At 41.8% G+C, this 27,148-nt stretch overlaps 2 protein-coding genes across 11 annotated transcripts in view; one reads left to right on the forward strand and one right to left on the reverse strand.

Moving 5' to 3' along the window:
• Positions 1 to 27,148, forward strand: part of MCF2L2 (MCF.2 cell line derived transforming sequence-like 2) — a 227,007-nt gene that overhangs the window by 131,895 nt on the left and 67,964 nt on the right. For both annotated transcript variants that reach the window (XM_022571165.2, XM_089910785.1), the window contains exon 15: positions 4,811 to 4,896. In XM_022571165.2, the coding sequence (XP_022426873.1) occupies positions 4,811 to 4,896 (86 nt within the window). The remainder of the gene's footprint in view (positions 1 to 4,810; positions 4,897 to 27,148) is intronic.
• On the reverse strand, positions 7,838 to 25,943 carry B3GNT5 (UDP-GlcNAc:betaGal beta-1,3-N-acetylglucosaminyltransferase 5). Of its 9 annotated transcripts, none has more exons than XM_022571197.3 (4): positions 25,585 to 25,943; positions 25,083 to 25,297; positions 21,581 to 21,686; positions 7,838 to 11,710 (listed from the first exon to the last, which is right to left on the reverse strand). In XM_022571197.3, the coding sequence occupies exon 4, from the start codon at positions 11,412 to 11,414 to the stop codon at positions 10,269 to 10,271; it is 1,146 nt and encodes a 381-aa protein (XP_022426905.1). In that variant the 5' UTR covers positions 11,415 to 11,710; positions 21,581 to 21,686; positions 25,083 to 25,297; positions 25,585 to 25,943; the 3' UTR covers positions 7,838 to 10,268. The 9 variants fall into 9 exon arrangements, with proteins under 9 accessions (XP_022426905.1, XP_089766906.1, XP_022426943.1 ...); XM_089910780.1 differs by lacking the exon at positions 25,585 to 25,943 and adding an exon at positions 25,414 to 25,535; XM_022571235.3 differs by lacking the exons at positions 25,083 to 25,297; positions 25,585 to 25,943 and adding exons at positions 14,048 to 14,130; positions 24,789 to 25,076.

The following is a 27,148-nucleotide window of genomic DNA, read 5'->3' on the forward strand; positions in this document are numbered from 1 at the left end:
TGGAGTTGGGGGTCAGGGAGTGACGCTGGGCCTGGAGCAGCTGCCAGCCTGCCCGCCTTCACTGCCACCCTTTTTCTTCAGAATAAAAGGAACGTACAGGAGGAGGGAGTCTCCCACCTGATTGGCCTCCCAACAGAGTAGTTTATGGGTTGGTTCCCTTTTAAAGCAGTTGACTGAGAAAATCCCTTCTTTGGTGCCCTGGGGCATCCCCAAGTCAGGGTGACTGAAGGGAAACAGAATATGATTTCACAAGAAACTTAGTGCTCTGCTTTAAAATCACCTTACTCTATAATTCACTGAGGCTCATAAGGAAACCCTAACAAAGAAATAAAGCAGCAATTGGTGGGTTGGTCTGCGGTCAGCTTTCTCAGTCCATTATTTGAATCAAAGGACCAATATTTGAAAAAAGCAGGCATTTATTTGAATATGCTCTCTTCCTCCTAGAACTTTCAGGAGCTTAATTTAAAATTTTCCCAAAAGTACTCTGGCTACAATTGAGCTTTCATCTCAAAATTGGAAGCAATAGCACTTACGTTGGCATTTTATATTATAAGCAGAGAAATGTTTCATAGCCAAATGAAACATCTCCCTCATTTTACACAGAAGGAAATGGTTGCCCAGGGAGATTAAGTGACAGCCAACATCTCCCGGCTAGTGAGAAATATGGGGTCCAGTAGCAACTATCCAGCAATTACTGAAGGTCAGCATGTTGAGTGCTTTCCATAATTACCTATTTTAATCCCCACACAGTAGATATTAAAGAGCCAACCATAAATGTCATTTATTCTTTTCTTTGTGCTAAGCATTTTAATACATTATCTCTAATTACCACAAAAACCTTCTGATGTAGATGTAATACCCCTATTTTACTGACAGAGAACTAGGGTGCTACCCAAGGCCACTTCTTTAAAAGTAAGCCAGGGGACTTCCCTGGTGGTGCAGTGGTTGAGAGTCCGCCTGCCGATGCAGGGGACACAGGTTCGTGCCCTGGTCCGGGAGGATCCCATATGCTGCGCGGAGCGGCTGGGCCCATGAGCCATGGCCGCTGAGCCTGCGCATCCGGAGCCTGTGCTCCGCAACGGGAGAGGCCACAACAGTGAGAGGCCCGCATACCACAAAAAAAAAAAAAAAAAAAAAAAAAAAAAACGGAAGCTAGGGATTCCCACCCAGATTTACCTGTCACACCTCAGTTTGCGTTCTTTTCACTCTTTAAGAGGTTTTCAAATTACAGGTCACAATGGTGATAGTGAACTCAGTTTGGTGGGTTCACCAGCGTTTTAAAAAAATAAAATAAACAGAAGGGAATGGGATAGAATTTAAAAATAGAATGTATCCCATTACAAAATCACACAAACATTTTTCAGTTATACGTACATCTGCTGTATATTTTTTCCCCAACACCAACAAACAATTAATTCTGTACTGTCTATTGGAGATAGCATCAGATGCCAAACATTGAGGGCTCAGCCTTATAAGACTGCTCCCATGCCCCTTCAGAGACCATTTGCAAACCCAGGTTGTCACCTGTGCTTCTGAGACACTGGCTGGCTGTAGGTGCTTCCTAATAGTTACCTCATTAACATAAACTCAAGTGTGGTTGAAAGGGGTTTGTTATAAATATCAAGACACTCTATCACAAGAAATTTAAAGGATTTTAGGAGCTCTGTGCCAGAAACAGCATGAAGACCAAATATATATTTATTATAAATCACAGTATATGTGTATAAGTATTATTATGTAAACGTTTTTCCTGTGGGTTGTGGTCAGTTTTTAAAGCCACTGCACCAGAACTAATCCATCTAAACCTTAGCAAAACACTGGTATACAGTGCAGTTAACTGCCGGCTCTTATTAAAACAGTCCCCAGATCTGCTGTGGATCCTTCCCATACATTCTCAAAACCATGGGTGTTGTATTCCATCAAACTTGATTGACAGAGGACTCTCCCTCCACCCTGACACCAACTGTCTGACATGTGGCCACAAGAATATGGGTTGACATGACCAAGTCCATGCCTAAGCATTTCAGCAAGCCCATGAGGTCATCTCATGCATGACAAAGTCTATAAAGTAGAGGGACGTTATCAAAGTCTATAAATTAGAGGGACGTTATCATTCTGCATAAAATGATAAAGCCCATACCTGCACCTTAAGTGTATTTTTCCATCACTATACTAGGTTGTCAGGAAATAAGAGACTCTACGATCCACCATACTAACAATAGGTCAATAGAGTTGGAAAGAGCACAATTCATTTCACAAGCATAAGCAAGTTTTACAGTGAGAGGGAGTTTTGTTAGTAATGGTGGTTACTCTTTCTGACGGTATTGCATGTTGTGGATTCAAAGATGAATAAGGCTGGAGCTCAAAGTCCAGTGAGTGTTTCTGGCACAGTAACATCACAGAGGAGGAACTAGAAAGGGATGCAGTGTAACATTAACTGCTATAGTAATTAGTTCAACATTACATGAAAATGTGAATAAAGAGCTTTGGTAGTGTAGTGAAAATACCTAGTTTGGTTTGAATCCAGGGACTGGTATTTATTTCTGTATATTGACTGAAATGAAAAATATATTCTAGTCTCTGGTCAAATATAGTTAAGAGAGGGAACTAAAAATTTAGATTCTTATTGAAATGATATCCTATTTTAAAAGAAAAAATATGAACCTGAATGTAAGATTGCTCATGTATTTTAGAGCTAAATTAACAAACTAGTATCCCAAATCCTCCTTTATTTGTTAGCCGGCTTTCTGAATATGATACCAGATTTGGGAAGACATCTATGAAAATATAGAAAATCCATGGTTTTCTTTCATACACTGAACACTTTTAAACTGCTGTCTCTGTGGTCTGCATTGTGGATAATAAAACAGCCTTACCTTGACTGCTCTCTGTTAATCCAGGGAGAGGACTCTCTTGCATTGTCTACAACTAACTCAGCAGCCTGTAACTCTCACCTGTTTTGCAAGGTTCTTCCTATCTGTTCATCTGAATCTGGGAAAAGCTCATCGTCCAACTTTTAGCTCTAATCTACAAGGAATCTTTATGTTTATTCATTAAATTTCCCTTAATAATACTTTTGCAAGAGGGCCCTTTCTAAATCTATACTCCCTTTTGTGAGAATGTAAAATAACTCATTTAAACAGAACCTAGCAAGCAGGAAGAATTCAAATGCTGGCTAATTATCTACTTGTTCATTATTGGTTAATACCCTTATAATACTCCCGTTGCTATCAATATGATATACAAATTCACTTCCCGGTTAAAATGATATTTTCTTGAAAGTAAATTGAGTGGGAGTCTTGTCTCTTTTTGAGAATTAAATGCTTAGTGTTATTCTTTTTTTTTTTTTTTTTTAATTTTTTGCCGCGTTGTCTGGCATGTTGGATCTTAGTTCCCTGACCAGGGATCAAACCCGCGCCCCCTGCATTGGAAGCGCAGAGTCTTAACCACTGGACTTCCAGGGAAGTCCGCCCAGTGTTCTGAAAAAGATCTGCAACCCTATGCGGCAGATAATGCTGTTACAGAAGGGGGTCCCCTTCCAGGGCCCGAGAGTGGGCTGTTGTCTAACACTCGGAAATGAATTGTCCAAGGAGACACACTTAACTGACAAAGCAAAAGACTTTATTAGTATGGACATATATACACTACCAAATGTAAAATAGATAGCTAGTGGGAAGCAGCCGCATAGCACAGGGAGATCAGCTTGGTGCTTTGTGACCACCTAGAGGGGTGGGATGGGGAGGGTGGGAGGGAGACACAAGAGGGAGGAGATATGGGGATATATGTATATGTATAGTTGATTCACTTTGTTATACAGCAGAAACTAACACACCATTGTAAAGCAATTATACTCCAATAAAGATGTTTAAAAAAAAAAAAAAAAGACTTTATTGGGAAAGGGCACCCGGGCGGAGAGCAGTAGGGTAAGGGAACCCAGGAGAACTGCTCTGCCACACGGCTTGCAGTCTTAGGTTTTATGGTAATGGGGTTAGCTTTCCAGGTTGTCTCTGGACAGTCATCTTGCTTGGCCCATATTTGGTCTGACCCAGGGTCTTTCCTGGTGGCACATGCGTCTCTCAGCCAAGATGGGTCCCAGCATGAGGGTTTCTGGGAGGTTGGCAGGACAGAGTAGGGCAGGCGTCTCCTCCCTCCTTTTGGCCCCTCCCAGATTTCCCACACACACACACCCCCAAGGTCTCAGCGGTGGCACACAGTGGAGCAGGGCTTCCGACCACCAGCTGGCTTTAAGCCAGCACTGGTGACCACTGTGCACTGGCCTAAGAAGGCAGTGTGATTCAACGGACTTGTGATTACCAGCCTGAGAAAGTGGACCCTGGACTTATCTCCTCTCTGTCTAGCTCTCTCTCTGGGCTTGGGCAGGCCATAACTTCTCCAGACATTGATTTCTTACCCAGAAAAAAAAAACCCAAAAAAACAAAAAAAAAACATTGAATCAAATGATCCCTTTGCTGTCCCTTGTAGCAAACTCGGAATCATTTTTGTGAATCAGCAGGGAAGGGGGAAGAATACAATGTTAATAGTCCCTTCATTTAAGGAAAAAGGATACCTGCTTTTGTGAATGAGTTTTTGATGTTCCTGAAGGAAGCCTCAAGGGGAAACTGTAAAAGATCCACAGAGTGGTTGGGGATAACCCAGGAAAGAAAGAGAAAGATGAGAAACTGAATATGTTACTTATCTAGAAAATTAAAAACAACAACAAAACAAAGACATTTAGGAATAGAAAAATATAGGTAAGAGCCCTCCTTCCCCAAACAAATAGATGATCTTACCAAAATTTCTTTCACTTCAGAATGAAGAAATACTTGAAAGCAGTCATGATGGGGAGAACCCTGAGCCAGAGCAGCTTGACAGTTCCAAAAATCTCTCCCCCAGCAGGTAAGATTGCACATCTCTTTGTAGAAGTCATTTTAACCCTTTAGAGGGGTGGGGGTAATGGGGGAGGAGGGTAGGGTATGCTCTGTTTTAAATCTCATCACTTACCTTTCCTAGATAAAATCACATATTTATTCTTTATACTAACCTTCATTGTGTACCGGAGAACAAAACTCATGAATCTCATAAAAGCAACAAGCAAGAGCTGAAAATGGCATCTCATAAACCAGGCTTCCCAAGATACTCAGTTTTTAAAAACAGTGTATTATCAAGAAAATAGTAAATGAAAATCTATTGCTAATATTGATTGAATTATTGGTTTTAAAGCATTTAAAGGATATAGGTTCCCCATAAACACAGTTTATACAAATGTAATGCTATTTTTGGCCTACAGCAAGGTGTTTGCATGCATGTGAAGGCTCTGCAGATCAGAAAGCCTAAATTATGGCAGTTAAGACCAAAAGCATGAGAGGAAATTCATTTTTTTAAAAATTTTCCTTGTACTCAGAATCCCCATCATTACTTCTATTCTAGCCTTTGTCACATTGTTTTACCCACACCATTTGACTTATTCATTTATGAGCTGCTTTTATCCCAAGGGTCTATCATGTTTAGCTGTTAGCAGACCTCCAAAAAAATGCCTGTAGAATGAATGAACAAACATCTTTAGGAATTTTCCCCTTGATTAAAGCCAGTATTAGTTTAATTAGATTACTTCCTAGTCTTTCACTTTAAGGTGTACTCAAGGAAACATGTGGGCTCTTACTGGTTGAATATACCTTTGAGTTACAGTAAATGGCCCAATTCAGCATATCTGAAAGTGTATTTACTTGGGTTATGTCTGAAAAGCACCACCTGGCAATGTATTCTGTTGTTTTCCTTAAGTGACAGTATATCATTGGGGACTTTTCTATTACTACAACCATACTTACTTCTATAATTGTAATTTTATAATTCTTATAATGAATCCTTTATGTTAGTTGATGAATTATTGTATTAATTTACAGGAAATGATTAAATCATACTTCTAATGAGAAATGCAAATGGGAGAAGTTACAGCATTTAATGAAACAAAAATATCTAAGATTCTTGCAAAAGAACTTTGAGAAAAGGCAAAATTAGCCAGTGGATTAAGGAGACAGGAGAATCTATAAGACTACTGTTTTAGTTCTACCTCCAGCTTTGAATAAATACTATAAGATCACCATCTTTGCTGCAACAGTTTAATCTATATTCCCTTATTCATTTCTGATTTTATAGATTTGAGGTTTTTTGTTTTTTTTTTGCGGTACCCAGGCCTCTCACTGCTGTGGCCTCTCCCATTGTGGAGCACAGACTCTGGACGCGCAGGCTCAGCGGCCATGGCTCACAGGCCCAGCCGCTCCGCGGCACGTAGTATCCCCCCGGGCCGGGGCACGAACCCGTGTCCCCTGCATCGGCAGGCAGACTCTCAACCACTGCGCCACCAGGGAAGCCCAGATTTGAGTTTTTATGTATAACTAATACAGATTTGTTGGGCTAGAGTTGATAGGTACAATATGCTTGGCACATAGTAAGCATTCAGATTTTGTTGAATAAATTATAAGCTTTTAAGTAGTGCAGGTAAAATGTTACACCACATAGTGTCCATTAAGGGTCCTGAATAATTAATCTCTTTTCATTTTTGGATGGCTTGCCAGAATAACATTACTTTATTATATTTGGGAAAAATAATGATTCTAAGCACTATGTGATAGCACTGTGCATAGTCCCTACCCTTCATAACTTATATTTTAACTAGGAAAAAACACATGAAATGATTCCTAGGTAGCACAATAAAATATTTGATTAAATATATATTTTAGAGGGAGGGGAGGAGATGCTTAATGGAGGAGCAAGGGTAGGGTTGTAAATCCAAGATTTCAACAGTTTCAGGAGAAACAGTGTTCCTAGCAAGGGAAACCAATTTATGCAAGGTAAGATCTCATGAATGAGATCTGTAATGGGTAATAGCGGCAGTGGGAAAAATAAAGCTACAGGGAACGAAGGAGGAAAAGAAGATTAGATAAGGCCTTGAAAACCAGGTAGAAGAGATTAGATTTGATGCTGGGGCAGTAAGGAGCCTTTGAGGTCTGGAGCAAAGGAACATCATAATGAAAGCTGCGACTGAGGCTAGTCCAACTGCAGAATGCAGTCACTGCAGGGAAAGCGGAGTCAAGGAGACACCTAACATTTCTCTCATTATTACAGAAGAATGAGTAACCCTGTCTGATTCTCACTGTAGCTATGGTATTCAATTAAAGTCCCCAAAATAGGTCAACTTAACTCTTCTGAGTCATCATCATTTTAGTCCCAACTACAAACACCCCAGCCATGCCTTGCAAGTAAAAGTTCTACTACAACCAAATAATTCAGATGCTTCCAAGTTTTAAAAAATATACAGATTGAATCACACCATGTACTATGCTAAGAATCAAGCCAGAATCAGGTGAAAAGCAGATGAGCACATACTATGTACAGATATACTGAAACACCAAACGCTGCAGAGCAGGCCTAAGAATATTCATAACATTAAGAGACTAGGGCTAAATGCGAATCAACTGTTGAATAGCTAATGATATCAAATAAAAGGAAAATATGACCTTTCAAATGGTGTCTTAAGGCACTATGGCTATAGATAGGTTCTTATTTCATCTTTTCCTGAACAATCTATTAGGAAAGAAGAATTCCCCCACCTAGACATTCCAGCATAAATCTTTCAACAAACAAAATAAGCATTTTAGATGGCTCCACAATGCAGAGGACACAATAATCCTCTATCATGGGCACAGCAGCAAGTCTGAACAGGAAATAGGATTACGGTCATGTACTACAGACCTCTCTGACATTAAACAGAACTAGTTGATTATATAAACAAATGGTGTTCACACAGGAGTTTAAAAACCTTTGCGAAAATACACATCTGTTGACAATTTTCAAGTTGTTTATTGGAAATCATAGATTTATTTTTAAAAACCCTCTATTTTGCCATATAAGCAAAATTCAAATAATATAAATATTTAACATTTTGGTATAAAATTAATAATATGGAAAAAAGACGCAAACCAACCAAGAGGTAAAAAGTTTTTAGCAATAACACTGTGTATAACTGTCAATTGACCATCTAGGCTAAGTTTATTTTCCCTTTATTGATGATTTTTAAAAGACAGCCTTGCACTGGAGCACCAAAAAGTTTTTTCCTTCCTTTTTAAAAGGTTGGAATCCTTTATTTACAATTAATCTTCTCAGTACTTTAAATCTGATGAAGGAAGAGTCTAGCAATTTCCTTCTTATTAAAAAAAGGAAGTGCCTTCATATTTCCTTCATATTTAACTGTTTCATTCTATTTTAAGCAAAAATAAAAAGATGAACACAATTGAGGGGAGCTCTTTCACAAATAAATAACTGTTTCACAAAAGTATTGCTGTAAACAAGATCATTTTGATGGCCAGAGAGACACTGATGTTTTCAACCAATGGCAAATTTAAACAGTTACAAGTATAGATACACAGGGCATATATATGGCCAAAAGGCAAATGGTTATTAAAGAATCAACTAATAAAAATTAATTATAAACCTGCTTTGTCAAAATACGCTTTTGTTCTCTACAGTTTTTTAAATTGGTCAGAAAATTAAAACTGTAATGATCTAAAAACCCTGAACCTACTCTGAAAGTAACTAAAAACTAGAATGTTTTGACATGAGTTAAAAATTTTAAATTATCTGAGCAATCAATGTAAACAAGCTTCAATTTTCAAAATAGAAAAAAATTAACAAAAAAATTCTGTAAACATTGAGAAGCTACCTGCAACAAATTATACATATCATCATCCAGTTGTGTATACTGAGAATTCTTTTTTAGTTTTTTTGCATGTTTCAGACATCTTACTAAGTGATACATCTTAGTTTTCCCTAACAGGAGCCTCTGCAGACAAAGGGTTTATAATCAGTTCGATGGCTTTTGCTGAAGTCACTATTTTGGCTTTCATATAATCCCCCTAACAACAGACATCACCTAGTTCTTTCTGTAGCGAGGGGAGGTTGTTTGCATCATAGCCACATTTTTATCCTGCTCTGTAAAATAAATGTAACGCGCTATTGGATCTCAGCCACATCTCTTTGATTACAAGAAACCTACAGCTTTACAAATGCTTTAAATCTCATTCTAGTGACTTTTCTATCACTTTCATTCTACTTTGAAGTTGGAAATATTTATAAGTTGAAGATAACCTCTGACAGTTGTTGTGATGAAAGAGTAGATTTTTTTTAAATACTACAGCTTCGATTTGATGTTTAATACTCTCAATTTTAAAAGCTGAACTCAGAACAAAGTACTGTGGTTTATAAGACCCTGTTGGAGAGGGGTAGGCTAATTTTAGTAATCAATACAATTTAGACACTAAAACTTTTATTTTATAAATTATGGAGAAAAGAGGCTTTTAATGTTCTATCTTTCCTTTTGAATTCTTCTTCATTATTATATTCCTCTATGTAAACTTACATTCAAATAGCTGCCTTAAAAACAGACCCATATTGAATATTTAAAAACCAGTTGAAAAATTCATTAAATTAAAATCAGCTTATTTGAATTAACAATGATTTCTCTCTAGAGAAGGACCCCGTGAGTAAGACACTGTCCATGTTTTGTGTCATTTTCTAATAATCAAAAAGAACCATAATAAAGTACTAGTTAGGGCAGAACTAATGACTTCTCAAATTTCACATTAAACTTTGAAAAAAGATATGAATATATTTAAAATGACTCCAACACTATCCAGGTAAAATAGCTACATGGATGTGACAGTAAGTGATTTGACAGTTTATAAAGAAATTGTGTACCTTTTCCTAAATCTCCTCTGAAGAAGAGGAAACTTTCTTTTACCAGATTCATGTACTTTCTTCTAGGCCAATCCTCTCCTGCCTCCACCAACTCCATCAAGTGCTCTTTAATCAAAATAAACTTGTATACCCGGTCTAACAATATATCCATTTCTTTGAAATGTTGTACTATACACTTACTTGGTATTTTCCAAAAGCAGTTATTCTAACACCTAGGCACCTTAATAACTTCTCTACACCTCTAATATACACGTGGTACTGTGAACTTGAAATTCCCTTTAGTTTTGTTTTCATAAACCTTGTCTAAATATAAATTCCTTGATATGAATTTAGGCAATGAAGTAGATAAGTTATATTGAAGGGCTTCTAGAATCAAAGAAACATTCTGATAGACAGGGCTTTCAAAATATTTCTTTGTTCTTCATATTCATTTCACTTATGGTATAGACAAACATTTAAAGGTTTTTTCATCCACGTCTGGCTCAGTGACAGTGAAAACATACAACATTCAAGTACTATTAGGCAAAGGCAGCCCTACACGGATACGTATCCACATAGGTCAGTTTGCAAAGGAGGACTATCTTAATTATTCTGCAGTATAATTGACCAAAGAAACCTTTTGAAATCATTTTTACTCTTGGGTCTGTGGCATCCTTCCAAAGGTCCTGAAGGTCTTCTACATGCCCATGAGATGTCATCATTTTTTCATAGATGCAGGGATGATAAGGAGTTTTACCTTCCCCGGAGAAAAACACATGGTATTGTGGTACTATCCCTATTTTATTGGCACAGAGGCCCATGAACACATCGTCTATGTAAAGACTAGAGTTAAGTGTCTGTGATGCCTCATAGACTTTGGCGGCTACATCACCAGAGATCACGTAGGCGGCTCCTGCAGTATAGTCAGGGTAAGCCGGCCACTGGTACATTTCATAGGAGACATAGTATTTGCTGCTTTTGTCTCTGACGGGAGGGGCACCACGATGAACACGACCAATCCAAAAGTCTTGAACACCCATTCGTTCTAAACTCTGAAGGTATTCAATAAGATTTGGCATGTGAATAAATATGTCATCGTCAGCAGTCATAAGGAATTTGGCATGTGGACAAAAGCTATTTGCCCAACTGAACTGCAGAAGAAATTTAAGAGTAAGATTGTAGAAAGAATCAGCAAAAGCTTGCTGAATTATATCATTGTACATCTGATCTTCCCAAACCAGTCTTCTCTGAAGTCTTTCTCTTGTCAGTGGGTCAGAAGGTGTTCCTAAGACAAACAGAGTTTTAATGTTGGCGTTAAGTTCAGAGCGAACATACTTCTCATTGCCCCATGTTTTCCTAATGGCAGAACGGCGATTGTAGTTTTCAGGAGCAGTCTTTACAAACAGTAAGAGCAGGACGTCTTGTGTTTGACACTTCTCCTCGTGGTTTATCAAGTACTGGTAGCGAGGAGCCCCATCCTCGCTGCGCTTAAGAGACAAGCTATCATTCACAAAGTCGTAGCTATTTATGAGGTATCTGTAAGAGTAGGACTTCATGTGGCTCACGATGTGGTTATCGATCGATATCCAGAAGAACATGAGGCTTAGTACAAAACAAGTGGCAAATAACTGAATAAATTGCCATTTTTTTACTCTCCTGCCACTAACAAACATTCTGACGTCCATTCAGGTCTGTTTTTATTCAGGGTCAGTTTTAAATGGGTGCTTCCTTCTTCAAGACCATAGGACTTTGTATTCTTTAGAACAGATGTGCATGTTGGTCATTAAAAATGTAAAAGGAGCTTCTTATTTCACAAAATATTTTAATACCATTTTTTTCGGAAAGGGGAGAAAACGGAACACACTGCAGAATGAGGACACTGGCACATCAGAATGCTCCCACTCTGACATCCTTCATTAAGTTCGGGATTGGCCTTACGCAGCTATTCTGTGTACTCCTTTTTGTGAAAGTTAAGTGCAACCTATTAGATTTAGGAAGAGAAAAAATGACAAGTGAATAGGTTACTGAGTTACCAAAAAGAAACAGACTACTCTTAATTCCTTAAAAACAATATGTAACCTGACTGATCTGGACAAAAGGTGATGGGGCAGCTGGTGTTGCGTGGAGGCCTACAGCTGTTTATTTTTTCAGGGGAATCCAGGGAAAGGGAAAGAACCACTCTCTACCATCTTCTCATTCAGAATATAGAGACCCTTTTCTCTTTTCAACCTTAAAAAAAAAAAAAAAGCATCCAGTATGTCTATCATCTTATATACTTAAAGTTAAAATTTCTCAAATGGGTGTATCGATGAATCTATTGACTTGGAATATAGTCAGGATGACAGCAGCTATATAGTTCAGGGAACAATACTGAATGAAAAGGAAGTTCCTAATAGTAAAAATCCATTAAAGTTTGCCCCAGACAAGGCAGGAATAGGAGTAAGATTTTTTTTTTTTCAAATCAAGGTTCATAATCAAGGAGTTGAGATATGCTTCTCAAAAGCATAGTCCAAACTCTCTCTAACCAAAGTGACCTTTCTGTACAGTCATCTTCTTTCTGTACTTTTCCATTTGGAAACTCCACAGGCACCTCAAATTTAACATGTTCAAAACTGGGAAGCCACAGCATTATAACCAACAAGCACTGTCTTTGTAGTCAGGCAATTTGAACACCAGTGCTGGCTCAGCCACTTACTGTATATTGTACTTTATCATGCATCTAACCCAGAAATCTAAAAAATTCTAATAACACTGCTTAATTTGAAGTCTTAACTCGGAAGATTAAATGGGAACATACATAGAGGTATAGATAGAGGAAGGTAGATAGATAATAATTACCTGCACATGGGGGTACTCAAATGCCATTTCTACTGTCTTCTCCCCTAAAATCTGTTTCCATTTTTTCTTTGTGTCTGACTACACTTCATGTGTCTGTGCCAGAAATCTGAAAGTCCTCCTTTCCTTCCTCTTCTGTATCTAATTATTTAATCTGTGAATTGCTTCTTCTAAACCTCTCTTCACCCTTTCATGTCATCTTCACTTCTCAGCCAGACCAGTACAGCTGACTGAAAGATCTCTGGCCAATCCATCCTCCCCACAGAGTGACCTTTCTAAAACTCAGATCTAACCATGAGACTACCTGAGCTCTTGAAACCCCTTCAGATGCTCTCCACTAGTTGACAATACCAAATTATTGGCTGAAAGCTCAGACACCCTTGCTATTTCACACACACCAGCCTTTGCACCAGCAGTCCTGTGGCCTGTTAGCCCCACTCCCCTTGCTAAAGGAAGTCTACTAGTCCTAACTAAATTCTACAGGCATCCGACTCTGGGAAGTCTGAATTGGGCCCCCTGCTCTTACCTGTACTGCCATAACACCTTTTTTTCTCTTTTTTTTCAAAAAATGTTATTGGAGTATAGTTGATTTACAATGTTATGTTAGTTTCTGCTGTACAGCAATGAGTCAGTTATACATACACATATATCCACTCTTTTAGATTCTTTTCCCACATAGGCCATTACAGAGTATTGAGTAAGAGTTCCCTGTGCTATACAGAGGGTTCTTATTAGTTATGTATTTTATATATAGTAGTGTGCATATGTCAATCCCAATCTCCCAATTTATCCCTCCCCCCCCTTTCCCCCCTGCTAACCATAAGTTTGTTTTCTGCATCTGTGACTCCATTTCTGTTTTGTAAGTAAGTTCATTTGTACCATTTTGTTAGATTCCACATGTAAGTGATATTATATGATATTTGTCTTCCTCTGTCTGACTTACTTCACCAGGATGACAATCTCTAGGTCCGTCCATGTTGCTGCAAACGGCATTATTTCATCCTTTTTTATGGCTGAGTAATATTCCATTGTATATATGTACAACATCTCCTTTATCCACTCATCTATTGATGGACAGTTAGGTTGCTTCCATGTCCTTCCTGGCTATTGCAGCCACAACACCTTCTTACATCCATATTCTTGTACTGAGATTTTTTACTTAACTGCCTCCGCCCAATTACACTGTGAACTCTGACCCAAGGCACGAGATAGATACCTTGTAGATACCCTACCTCAGCATCCATGTCAGTGCCTGATACCTAGTAGGCGTTCTCTGAACGCTGGTGCAAAGAACCATGCTGGGGGTGGAGCCACCTGTCACTCAAGCAGCTGGTCACTTGGGAAGAACTGGGGTCAGGATGCCCAGCCAGGTACCACCTCAGATGAGGCCCCTGCCACCACTGCCTGCCACATGTCCTCCCTTTCCTCCTACCACTAGGAGACAGCACCACCCTTCCTCGAGGATTCTGTCCCCAGTGCTTACCACAGTTAAGATGCAACCTTTTGCCTGGAGAAGCAGGCTCTCCCCTCGGGCTTGACACATCAGTCTCCTGGGCTTTCAACAGACTGACAGGGAAAGGACAACGCAGATTCCAGGATGTCCAGGCTGGCGGAGTAGCTGAGCCCACATCACAAGCCCCGGGGCAAGGGCTTTGCTTTTGTGCCAAAAGACCTCATCTTCAAGTCCCCTACCCTTTGCCCCTGATAAAAAACCAGTTGCACATACTGAGAGCACCAGGCAGTACCGGCCTAACCTGGGCTCTGGGAATTCCTTCTTGACTTCAGGCCTTTCACATCCCCCCAGGATTACTCCACATGAGGGTGATAACTGCAAAAGCCAAGCATGCGAAAAGTCCAAGGAGGACAGGAGATTAGAACCAAGCCTCAGTGAGACTTTGTCTAGAGATAATCAGCACAGGCATCTTATCCCCAAGGGTAGAGATTTTAAACTGCTAGCACCACTTAGGAAGCCACAAACAGCTTTAAAAAAAAAAAAAAGAAAGAAAGAAAGAAAAGAAAAAGGAAGAACAGAATAGAGAATGGAAGAGTGCATTGAAAGTAGTAAGTGTAAGTATTGTTTTGTGAAACTTTAAGTGTTGTGTGTATATACCTTTAGGGTTGTAAAGTAAAATGCATTTTTATTGTGCTTTACTGTCAAAAAAGGTGAGGAATACTATTCTAAGGGCCAGATCAACGTTGGTAATTTCCCCCTTAGTTTGGCTGGTCATGGTGGACCGAACGCTGTAGGGTAGGGTGAAGGACAGCAGGAAGCATCCATTTCTGACGACAGCATCTGCCTACACTTTGCACAATCACTTTCACTGGCTTGGGGGGAGTGGGGCACTTCCTCTCCGTCTTAACAGTGCTCACTTAGATAAGGTCCATCTCTGAAGGCCAAAACCCCCTTCTACTTCTTCCACGATACATACTGAAGGAACTGGAGGCTTAATGCGAAGTAACAGGGAATCCCTAACAGCAGATTTTAAGACAGCATAAGTGTTTAAGAATTCTAAGAAAATTCTCAATTGAAACTAATCTGCTGTTTCTATTCCAAGAGATTCTGGGAAGGAAACAAAGAGGAGAGTAACCCTTGGAACCACAGGCAAAACTAGCTTCCCATTTCTGAGCAGCTGCACTCAGTAGTATGTTCCAAGGGCAGCTTGCTTTGCACCTATTCACAGTTGTTTACAACCCGGAGCTTCTTGCTAGACAATCAGCCCACCAGCCCAACTCCGCCAGCACCCACTCGCACACTGCGCTCACAGAGGCCCTAATCTCTCTCCCATGAATGGGGTCTATTACTCACCCGGGTGGAATGTTGCTGCTAACATTGCTACTACAGCCAAGCAGCCAGCCCATAACATTGGTTTTGTCCCCTCCCTACCCCACCATGTATGTATTTACCTCATTTTCCTACATTTCTTCAATTGTTCCCAGTTGGCCTCTAAGAGTCACAACTGTTTTCTTAAAAATGAAAAAGAACTTGTCACAAAGCCAACAACCCATGCTACTTCTTTAGGCTCAGCACAGTGTGTGAAGTTCTAAGACACGGTTTCTCCACCCGCAGCTGCTTGAATTGTTGGAGCCACTGTTTACGTCAGTCATAACCAAGTCTCCCTGATAGTGTTGATGTGATGAGGGGAAGACCTAGGAATGGTAAACGGCTCTTTTAGAGGACCCAGCTTCTCTTATAGCAAAAGAACACCCCAACTCCTCCAAAGTGAACTTAGTCACTAGCCCGGACTTTTCCAACCAAAAGCAAAAACACCTCCATGGTCTAAATTCATTTGTTACAACTAAATAACATTGCCCCAGCCCTGGCTTTGCTGATGGAGACCACACACAGGCAATCAAGGCCCACCCTCTGGTTCACACAGCCATAAAGCTTCTCTAAAGCACATCCTCTAGCTTCTGTATTCAAAGTGCTGGGTTGGGGGCTACAGAGAAGCCCACAGGCCTCCCTGACCTGGAGAAAGAAAATGCTAGTCCTAACAGGAAACAAAGCGATCCCAATAATGATTGTGAACTCAGCAACCATCCACAACAGAATGCTGTGGGTGCAGCTTCCTTTGTGCCTGCAGTGCGGCTGGGTGACCAATCAACAGGTTGGAACCAAGGCTACCCGGTTTGGGGCCAGATTTATTGTATAACCTCGGGCACCCCTCACTGCACTCTGCTGTGGTGACTTAATCTGCAAGCTGGGGGCAAAGGATCAAAGTATTGTTACGGAGGGGATATAAAAATTACAGAGGACTTCAGAGCCTGCTGAGAGAACAGGACAAAGAGCTGGTTAGAGGAAAATATGCAAATATTTGGAATATAACTTGGGTTTGCTTCTATCTGGATTGAGAAGGAACAGATATTCTTAGTATTCTCTTTCCTGATAGAAGCAGTCAGAAGAATAAGAACAGAAGTTGAGTAGGAACATCAGAAAAGAAGGTAGCAGACCCCACCCCAAATACTTTTCAGTCTGGGAGCTGTGCCCCTCAGCCACTCAAGAATATTTCTTCACAAGAGAGCTCTTTAAACTTCTCTGATTAAAAAGAACAAAAACAGGGCTTCCTGGTGGCGCGGTGGTTGGGAGTCCGTCTGCCGATGCAGGGGACGCGGGTTCGTGCCCCGGTCCGGGAGGATCCCACGGGCCGCGGAGTGGCTGGGCCCGTGAGCCATGGCCGCTGAGCCTGCGCGTCCAGAGCCTGTGCTCCGCGGCGGGAGAGGCCACAGTGGTGAGAGGCCCGCGTACCGCAAAAAAAAAAAGAACAAAAACAAAAATAATTAGTGCATCTAGAGGCACTAATGAACCCTGATTTTTTTCTACTTCACTCCTGCTGTCAACCCATTTCTTTGTTGAGTCTACTTTTGTGATCCTAAAATATTACGCAAAATCTGCTGTAAATTTTGACATTTTAATCAAGATGATGAGGTCGGCATTTTAAGTTCAAGTTAAACAACCTCAGTGTCCAGTGTTTCAATTAATCCTATAAGTGTGTGAGTATTTGCTATGGAAACATCCCAGGCACAGTGGGAGTCATGAAGTCGTATTTTCTGGCCTCTGCTCTGAAAGTACCTATAATCTAGTTGAGACAAGACTCATGGTGCCCATGTGAAAACACAGTTCCCCCAGACAGCAACAGGGATGTCACAGTAAGGTACAGACAGTGTGTTGGCACTAATCTGGGTCATACCAACTCCAGGAGTGTCCCCAGGAGTAGAGATCAGTGACAGTTGGATCAGAAGGGCCTGAGGATGAACAGGATTTAGGTGGCTGCAGAAGGACAAGCAGTCTGTTTCAGGCAAGAAAGGAAAGAAACAAAATAGGGCAAATCCTTGAGAAACAGGCATGTGTTTGAAAGCAGGAGGTTGGGGTGTACTTATGGAGAACCTTGAAAATAAGGCAGAGAAGCCAGTGAGTGCCCAGGGCAGCAAGTCCCAGAAGTTTCCCTTTTTGTTTTTAGTGATAACTCCCTTGTCAATATTTATTAAACTTTATGCAAAAATCTGGCAGTGGTACGCAGGATGGATGCAGGATGCCTGGAGATCGGACACTGGTTATATCAGGGCCTCGTACTGAAGCAGAATGAGGAAAGGAGGGTCTAGTCTAGGATGGTAGAAGTGGGGAGGGAAGGAAGGAATAAAGAAGACCCTCTCAAGAAAAACAAAACCCCAGTGGTACGTGATGAGTGACAAGGAAAGGAGTAAAGGAGAGGAGAGAAACCTAGTTTCAAGCATTCCTGACAAAAGAGGGAACACTGACTGTCTCCTGAGTTAGGAGTGAGGAGGGGACATGTTTGGCTTTAGGCTGCGCTGACTGAGATGTTGGAGAGACAGCAGGTAGAGAAGTCCAGCAGGTAATCTGAGCCTGGAGGCAGACAGGACTGAAGGTCCGGTGGGCACCCTGCATGTAAAGACGATGGAGGCTATGAACATGGGTGAGCTCTCCAGCGGGGGAGCTGAGCAGAGGCCTGGAACAGTAAACTCTGGGGAAGGAGAAGGGGGAGGAGTAAGAAAAAACAGGAACTAGCTTAAAGGGCTGGTGCGTCAGAAAATTAAGATGGGGTAACAAAGAAAATTAAGATGGAGACAGTCGGAAGGCAGGACGTAAAGGCTAGTCCTGGCGCTCGAGTGGGAAGACAGACGTGGAGCAAACAGTGAGAGCTGTGCTGGGAGCGCAGGGGGCTCTCAAGGTGGGGTTGGGTGGAGTTAGGGAAGGCATCTTCCAGGAGGACAAGCGGCACTGAATCTAGACCTGAAGGCTGAGTAATGTTAACTAGAGAAACCAGTGGGTTTGAATTCAAAAATGCATATATTTTTGTGTCCACTCCTTTGTTTCTTGACCACCGTTTCTGGCCATCATTGTGATATATGAACAACGTCCAATCTTGGGGAAACTACATTTCTACGTCTTACCCAGTAGACGTACAACACTCAGAAGCCTAAGGAACCCTTGTTTTATGGTGTAGGTGCCATTTTGTTCACATTACTTCCCACACACTCAAGACAACTTACCAGCAAGAAAGTCATTTATGTGGCTTCACTTAGAACTGCATTTCTTCTGAAATTTCAAATTCCAGTCCACTCTCTCTTCAGCCACAACCTCTAAATATTCATCTGGAAACCTCTGCGCCCCCCGCCTGCCCCCTAACACCCCGGGTCCAGCCAGCCATCTCCTGACCTTTCTTCTACCTGCCTCCCTGTCTCAGATGCAGGATCACCTGGCACCTTTGCCCTCCTCTCCCTGATTCCTGGCCTTCCACCCCAGCAACCCCAGACCTTGGGTCATTCCTGTCTTCTCTACAACACCTGCGGGCTGCTGGAGAAACATAACGCACCAGGCAGACAGCATCACCACAAGTGGCGATATCCAGCTGTGGGCAGAGTACTCAAGGCTGTGTGGCCGTCCTCCACTTGTCCTGGACCTTCTCCCTCTCCCAGGCTCTTCACCAGCCATGCTACATCATTCCCCCTCTCCCAAGGCCTGTCCTCCTCCTCTTAGCTGATGACTTCCCCTCCTGCCTCATAGAGAAAGGAAAAGACATCACACACATTCTCATCTCATCCCACATGTGCTTCCTCTCCGGGAATTCCCCAGGCTGGCCAGCCCTCTCCGTTCCCTCTATAAAGCACACTGACCACTGTCAGGGGAGGGCAAGGGAGAGGCAAGTGAGGCAGTCGTTTGGGGCACAAAATATTAAAGTGATAAAAGTATGACTACAGACTAATGATGCTCCTCCAGTAAGTCACAGATTTTTTTTAAAAGCCTCAATACTTGATACTTTTATGCTTAAGCTTTCATGACTTAAAGTCCCATGTGAGACACAATTTTGGGTTCCTTTCCAGGCATAACTCAAAGGAAAGGAAGATAACATTTTCTCTCCCATCTTTATGTTGCATTTTGTTCTACATTCCAAGTATTTTTTTTCCTGGCTTGTTCTGATCATCTATTCCCTATTAAATATAGCTAGAATCAATCCTCAGGAGCCAAACTGCCATGTTAAAGAAATCAGGAATAAAAAGCCCTGAATTTACTGGAAAGGCTATAATTTGATCTTCATAGATTTTTTTCTTAGTAAATTAGTTGTAGTAATTGGTGCTGAGAAACACAACTGGTTACTGTTTAGCACTATTTCCCCTTCTATTTGCTCAAGAAGGAAGGAAGCAACCTGAAATGTGAATTTACAGCTCACATTTTAAGTGGGAAAAATTAGATATTCTCTCAATTATATTTTATTCTTTAATCAAATTTCCAATATAAGGCTGTAAAAAAGGACAAATTCCACTCAACAGCTGTCTTTAGGTGTTTTATGGCTGTGACTAGCTATGAAACTTTAGCTCAAGCCATGGGCAAAGATTACAAGCCATTTGGAATTGTTATCCCTCCACAAAGAATACATTTTTAGAGTTAGTTCTTGATCCAGTGTTAGTCCAAAGACTTTAAATTTCAACTCTGCAAGCATGGATATGGGACAGTGGGAAAAGCTGGTTATAAAATGTATTGCTCCCCACTTATGTAAACTAAGTTATATGTTTCTTTATAAGTTAAACATGGGTGTCGATTTCTGTTTGCTGGTTATAGGAAAAATAAAGACAGGGAAATACAAAATGACCAAACAAGTAAAGACAGGCTCTAAGTAAAGATAAGCACTAAGGAAACTGGTGACAGAGGGATTATAGAATATATTATATTTCAGAGGAATTATATTAAAAGTTGCTGAAATTTCCCAGTAACCAGTTTGATTACACAGAATTTGAAACAAACAAAAATGCTGAAATATAAAGAGGGTCTCAGAAAGGTCAAGCACTTGCTTTTCTAAGCTTGGCCTTCTGTATTCATTCTTGAGGCATATTTGTTTGGGTTGACAGGGCTGCTTGCTCTTTAAATACAATTCTTAACAGTTTTGTTCTTGCCTACTTAAGGAATAAACTTCTCCTTATGCCCAGTCTAGCAACAGTTACTAACTTGGTGTGTTTACTGTGCACCAGGCTCTGTTCAGAATGCTTTACATATATAGAAACTCTTTAAGTCTCACAACAACCTATGAGGGAGAAATTATCTCCCCATTTTGCAGAAGAAGAAACTGAGGCACCGAGACATGGGATTAACCATGTAACCTCCATAGATTGCAGACCCTGTGGCAGCTCAGAAGCACCTGATCAGTTACAGCCCTGTCCCTGAGCTCCTCACCTGCCTTTTCTGGCACTGGCACAGCTGCTCTTCCTGGAGCTCCCAGAAGGATGGGAGGACAGGGAAGCAGGTAGGGCAGAACCAAGAGAAGCAACCCAAGGCAAAAGATTTGCTTCACTGTCTGAAGTTTGGAGTCATTTATGTTTTGCTACCACCTGCACTTCGCCAGAACTTGTTCTTATTTTCTTTGTAACATACCCTTTTCCTAACCTTCCATCTCAAGTTTCCCTCCTTCCTTTTCTTGATCTCAGTAGCACTAGACAATGGGCAAAAGTGACCCTGTAAGTCTGGGTCCTTTGGGTACATACAGTCTTTCCTGCACAAGGAAGATTGGGGAATTTAAGGGTGGAGATTCAAAGTGGTAGGAGGGGGTAAAGAAAAAAGAAGGAGGGAAGGAGAAGAGAGTAAAACGTATAGGACTCAGAGAGGATGTTTTAAGCAAGTATTCAATGAATAAGTATTGGATGAGATAAAAGGAGAGGAGTCGTACACAGCTGAGGTCAAATTATGATATGAAAAATAGTGATTTCAAAATAGGGTGACAATATAACCTGGTATGAACCTGTTATATAAGCTATGCACATTAGCTTGTTGTCCAATGGCAGTTCAAATGTCCCATTCTGGACACATTTGATTGTGGGTTCAGAGTATAAAAAATGAAGGTCTAAAACATAAGAGATATTTATAACACATTTCTGTCTCAGCTGATCAACATTTATTATAAGTTAACTACCATTTAAGCACCTGCCCTATCCCAGGCATTATGCTGCACAGCCCTGAAAGTAGGTAATACCTACATTTAATTCATTCAACAAATATTAATTTATCACGTACTGTGTAGTAGGCCACAGACAGGATGCTGAGAGGGCTTCAGAGATGTTTCCAGTGTAGATCCCCTAACAGAGTAAGAAAATGTTCCGGTGCAACCTTGAATCTGGACCTGATGGGGTCAAGAGAGTAGAAGAATCAAGAGTTTTAGAATGTGAACAAAAGTAATTTATATTCTGCTGCATCCATTTACTAATCACGTGAGCTTGATTTGTCTCTAAACCTTGTACCAACAGTGTTTTCTGAGGATCATTTGAGAAGATTTATTGACAGAATGTGGTCCAGATCAGGGGTTTGATGTATGCTAATTTCCTTTCTCTAGAAATTGTTGATGCATCTTTACCATGATGGTTTAGTTAACAGATGGCCGATATTCTTTATGGGTTATTTTCCTTTCAAAGTGATGAGCTATACTCTTAATATTCTTCTCAAAAATATTTATTAAATACGAGTTTTTTGAAATACTGATCTGATTGCTAAGGGCCACTAATACATCTCAAATACTGTTGTGACTGAGAACAGAGGTATCGTTCCTAATTGACTGAACGTGGTCTTCCATTATGCTTTACAGGAAAGAACAATATTGTTCCCACAAGCACTTAAAAATACATTTCAAATGACACAGCCAAAAGTAAGGCCCTGTAAATTACGGAGAGGGAAACCTGAGTGGAGTCATCTTTTTAACTTACTTTGCTTAGAGCACAACCAAAACGTTGTCAAAAGAGTTGTAGAAAAGGAATAAAAGAGACAAAATAATGAAATTTCAGGGAATCTTAGGCTGGGTAATAGTGCTCTGAACTTGGAATTTAGGGGGCTTATTGCCTGCAGACTTGGTAGAACATTCCTTTCTGTTAGAAAAAAAAAAACAAAACTGGCTTCTAGTGTTAAAACGTTCACTATGGAAGATAAATAAGTTACTGGTCAAAGCCAGCCTCTGAATTTCTAGCATTAAAATGCAAAAACAAATCACTTTTGTTTATTCAAAGTTTACATCTCACCTGATCAAGTTGCTTATCTTTAAATATGAATTCTTATATCTCTTTTATATATGCAAACTGTAAGAAAAATATTCTAGATTTACACTGTTCTGGCTAAATCTTTGCTGGCAGAGATTCTATATCTAATAGCAGGGCTCTTGTAATAATTTGCTGTTCCTCCATTTCTGGAACATAGATACAATGTATACATCTCCTCACAAGATTATTCCACAATGGAATAAAATAATGGCTATGGAAATATTCCCCAAAAGGTATAATGTGCCATAAAATGCAAAGCTAAGATTTATTCAGTTGAGTATATATAACATTCCAAAAAGACAGGATACATTTTGTTACTTTGAGAAGAAATCATTTCCTTCTGAATTTTTCCCAGTTTCTTTCTACCACATCCCATGTTCGGTTATGTAGACTCTAGTGCAGTTGGTCCTCAGAAAGAACTCTACCTTGACTATTTGAAAGTCACCGAGTACAATGATTCTAGCCAAAGTGACCCATTTTAAAAGATGACCCATTTCAAAACCCATGAGTTATTATTCAAGCTGTTCTATATTTGAGAATTTGAAAGTTATTTCCTTTTCTTACAATCTCATTTGAATCAGTCTTTTATAAAAGGGAAATTTGATCTCTATTTTAATGAAATATAATGTGACATTTTTCCTTGCTAAAGCCTGCACTTTATGTTGAAAACTCTTCTCCACCTTCTGATGGTTTGTGTTTGTGCATGGGTGTGTGTATGTGTGTGTGGTCAAAGCATGTGTGTGCAATATCATCTATGCGTCCTAAACATCCCTCATTTCTCACTTCCTCAGAAACAGCCTCTCTGAGCTTCAGCTTGAACTCTCCCTGTCACAACACTCATTCCCATCTTCAGGTGTCACGGTGAGCACCTGGAGGGCTGAGATTAGTCAGACTGAGTCACCCTCTTCCTCAGAGGGTGCTCAGTAAACACTCAAGGAGAGTGTTTCCCAGTGGGAGAGGGGATGGGAGAGAGAGAAGGAAAGGGAAAGGGGAGAATCATTTTAAGTATTTAATGGAAACATTTCAGGTATTGAATTTATCTTCTTTAAAAAAAAGAGTTGACTCCAAAAAGCAGCTCCCCCCTCTCCCCCACCCTGTCACAGGATATAAAATCTACCATAAGTTTCTTTTGAGAAAGTTAAAACCTCAGGTGCTAATCACCAATCCCCCTTTCAGAAAGTTCAGGATGGGATCTTTTCAGCGCCACCACTGAATAAAACTACCTTCAATCATCCTTTTCTGGGTCAGTTTCAGCTTCTCACACCCTTCTCCCTTCCCCCATAGGGACCAGGCAAAGTTTCCCAAAATAAAGGCACAGAGGAACAAATCCAGTTCTAATGGATGTACTTGCATCAGAGAATTACCCTAAATATTAGCTCCAAGCCACCACCAGCCACGGAGCGATTACAACTTTGGTGTCCCTTTAACATGACCCATAAACTATGAAAACCAACACTGGGAAAGAAAAATATAAGGTGTGTGGTCAGAGTCGGATAAAAAGTTCCTACTCTGGACCTACGTAAGTGGTATCTGAGTAAGCAATTGACTCTGTCACTTCAGGATGCAAAATAAAATTCAGCAGAGTCAAAGGAAAGCGTGGCAAAGACCTCCCCACTTAGAAAGAGGTCTCTTTTTCCAGTTTCCCCGCCTGCCTACTTCCTTGTCTCCATTTCCCCAGCCAGTAACTCACCGAAAGCTTCCCTAGTCTGGCGGTTTCCCAACTCCCAACACGACACAGGATTTCTACCCGAATTCACCCCTGCAGCCTAGGTGTGGCTGCAAGGTTGGGGGCCACCAGCCGGAACGGAGGCCCGCAGGGCTCGGTGTTCTCCTCCCGGCTCCGGCCGGTTTCGGCATCGCGGCGAAGCGGCCGCCTCGCGGGAGCTCCGAGGAAAGGGGACCCCGCCCGGCCCCGGGACACTTCACCCCGCCGGAGCTCCGGGCCCCCCAGCCTACCTGCTGCACTTGGGCGGAGGCTCGGCCCAGGGTCACGGTCGCCAAACGCCCGCCCGCAGGCCCGAGCAAACAAAGGCGCTCCGGAGAGGGAACGCGCCTCCTTCCCCACCGCGCTCTCTGGCTGCGGGCAGCCCTGACCCGCGGCGGGTAGGGCGGCCCCAGCTTCCCGACGCCGGGCCGGGCGCGCTCCGGACCAGTGTCTGCTTCAGCCGTGCCTCCCCGGCCCCAGCGCGCATTCCAACCTGAGCCACCGTGCGAACGCGCGTGCCTTCACCTCCTCGCGACTCTCTTCCCCTCTCGGCCCTGGAGACCTCGCCGAGGCGGCGGAACAGACTCCGAGTCTCCGGTCCTGCAGCCCGGGAATTGCTCCTGCGGAGAGGCGCGGCGCGGCAAGGCGGCCAGGCCGGGCAGGGGCGGGGCGGAGGCCGGGCGGTCCGGAGCCCTCCGCTGCGGACCGAGGGAGTCAGTCTCCCCTCACAAAGAACAAACCAGGCGGGGAGTTGAGATTTATCCCCGCCGAGCGGGCTAGAACTTACCACATTTAGTGATCCGGAAGAGAAGACTACATTTCCACCCACCAGGGGCCTGGGCCCCTGCTAGGATGCGGTGGGATGCAGAGCATTTTTTAAAATGGTACGATTGATCCCATATATTAATTCCATATGAAACAACTGGTCTCCGTACAGTTTGCATTAGGAGGTAGAATTTGTTAGGCGATCCATTCGTTCAGAACATGCAAAGGTTTACTCATCTGCGGGAGATAAGTTTTGACTGAGTTGCAGTTCTCTGAGCACCTTATTTTCCTTTTCAGAGCAAGAGGGCTAAGGGCAGGCTAGACTTTAAAAGATCTCTTGTCACACCACTTACGCCTCGAGCTTCTGGGGGCCTCAGTGACAAAAGAAGGAAACTCTAATCTGCAGCATACAGCTTCGCGACAGCGGTTCGCTTTAAGAATGCAGTGGGACGGTGGGGAGAGACTCACCCCGCCCCACCTTCAATCCCAACTTAATTTCAAAGAGAGCTTAAAGCAAAACTCACCAAGTTCAAGACCAGCTCCTCAAACTCCCAAATCGCAGGTCGGCTCTCCTCCTGGCAGCGAAGCTAAAGTCATGGGGGTCTCCGGAACAAAACTTGCCCGTTTAAAATCTTGGTCAGGGGCTGGGCAGCCGGCTCTCGGCTGGGCTCGCCTCCCCGGAGGGGAGCGGGCTGCAGAGGGCAGATTGCGGGGGACCCAATCAGGGGCTCCCAGCGGAGGGCGGGGGCGCGGCCAGCGTGCCGCGTTTCCTGACCCTCTTGGCGTCACTGATGAAGCCCAGTCTGGCCTGACCTTTGACGCCACCCCTGCGTGTTGGGGAAGGTGATGGGTCCCGCTTGAGTCTATTCCTGTCGGTGCATGGCAACTCCAGGAAGTGCTTCTCCACACCTCTTTAGTTATTTGAGATCATTTAGTCAGATCATCAACTGTGAGCTAGGACCCGCATGAATGTCCTCTTTGAGGTGTTTTCCCCATTCAAAATACTTAATACATGTAATAGACAAAATCAGGAGAAGATAAATTTCCACTGAGTGGAAGAGATTATAAATAAATCCTTTATGGGTTTAGTTTTTTGTTCTCCAAATATTGTTCTAGCATCCTCCTCATAGAACAAATATTATCATTTAACAGAGGTGATATTTTGAACGACTTTGTATATATTTGAGAACATGAGAGAAAACAAAAGATTAACCCATTACTTCAGTAAAATAAAAGTTTTGGATTTGTTATTGTAAAAGGAATGGCAGGTAATGACTTAAAAGTAGATTACTGAGTCAGTTTGAAACTGTAAATACAACATTGTACATGTTATTTCTAACTAGATTTTTAAGAGGTTTTGTTATTGGTTGTTTTTTTTTTTTTACGGTACGCGGACCTCTCACTGTTTTGGTCTCTCCCATTGTGGAGCACAGGCTCCAGACGCGCAGGGTCAGCGGCCATGGCTCACGGGCCCAGCCTCTCTGCGGCATGTGGGATCTTCCCGGACTGGGGCACGAACCTGTGTCCCCTGCATCGGCAGGCGGACTCTCAACCACTGCACCACCAGGGAAGCCCCTTAAGAGGTTTTGTAATTGCTTTCTTTAAGCTCCTTAGCATATTTTCAACCATGCAGTTATTTTCTTTCATATATTACCTGTAGAGAGCATGGCTCAGTACTGGTATTATCAACTCAGACCACGTGGCATGTCAGACCACAGATAGAAATATTTAGGTAATGTGATTTGTAAGGGAATCACTGACAGTGACCCATAAATAAGCTAATTTATTGTTAGTGCAGTGCAACTCCCTTTACCTATGCAAAATAAAACCCTGTTGGTAAGTAAACCCACAGACATTCCCCCTCCCCCCAGGTATCATGTGTATGTTGTATTTATGTACAAATGTTCAATTGCCATTATATTCCTGTCGCGTCATCTGGAACTAAGCCCACATAGGTGCAGGTGTCAGCATGTGTGTATTCCGCATGCTCGAACACATAGGACTGTACCCACAAAAGATACAAACTGAACCAAACATTGATAAATACATATAAAAATCACATATTTACATCAGCCTGTATGGAGATAG

Source organism: Delphinapterus leucas, chromosome 4 (genome assembly GCF_059928025.1).
Source record: "Delphinapterus leucas isolate spDelLeu-1000000601 "Yukka" chromosome 4, BTC_Dleu_Yukka2, whole genome shotgun sequence".
Taxonomy (NCBI): Eukaryota; Metazoa; Chordata; class Mammalia; order Artiodactyla; family Monodontidae; genus Delphinapterus; species Delphinapterus leucas.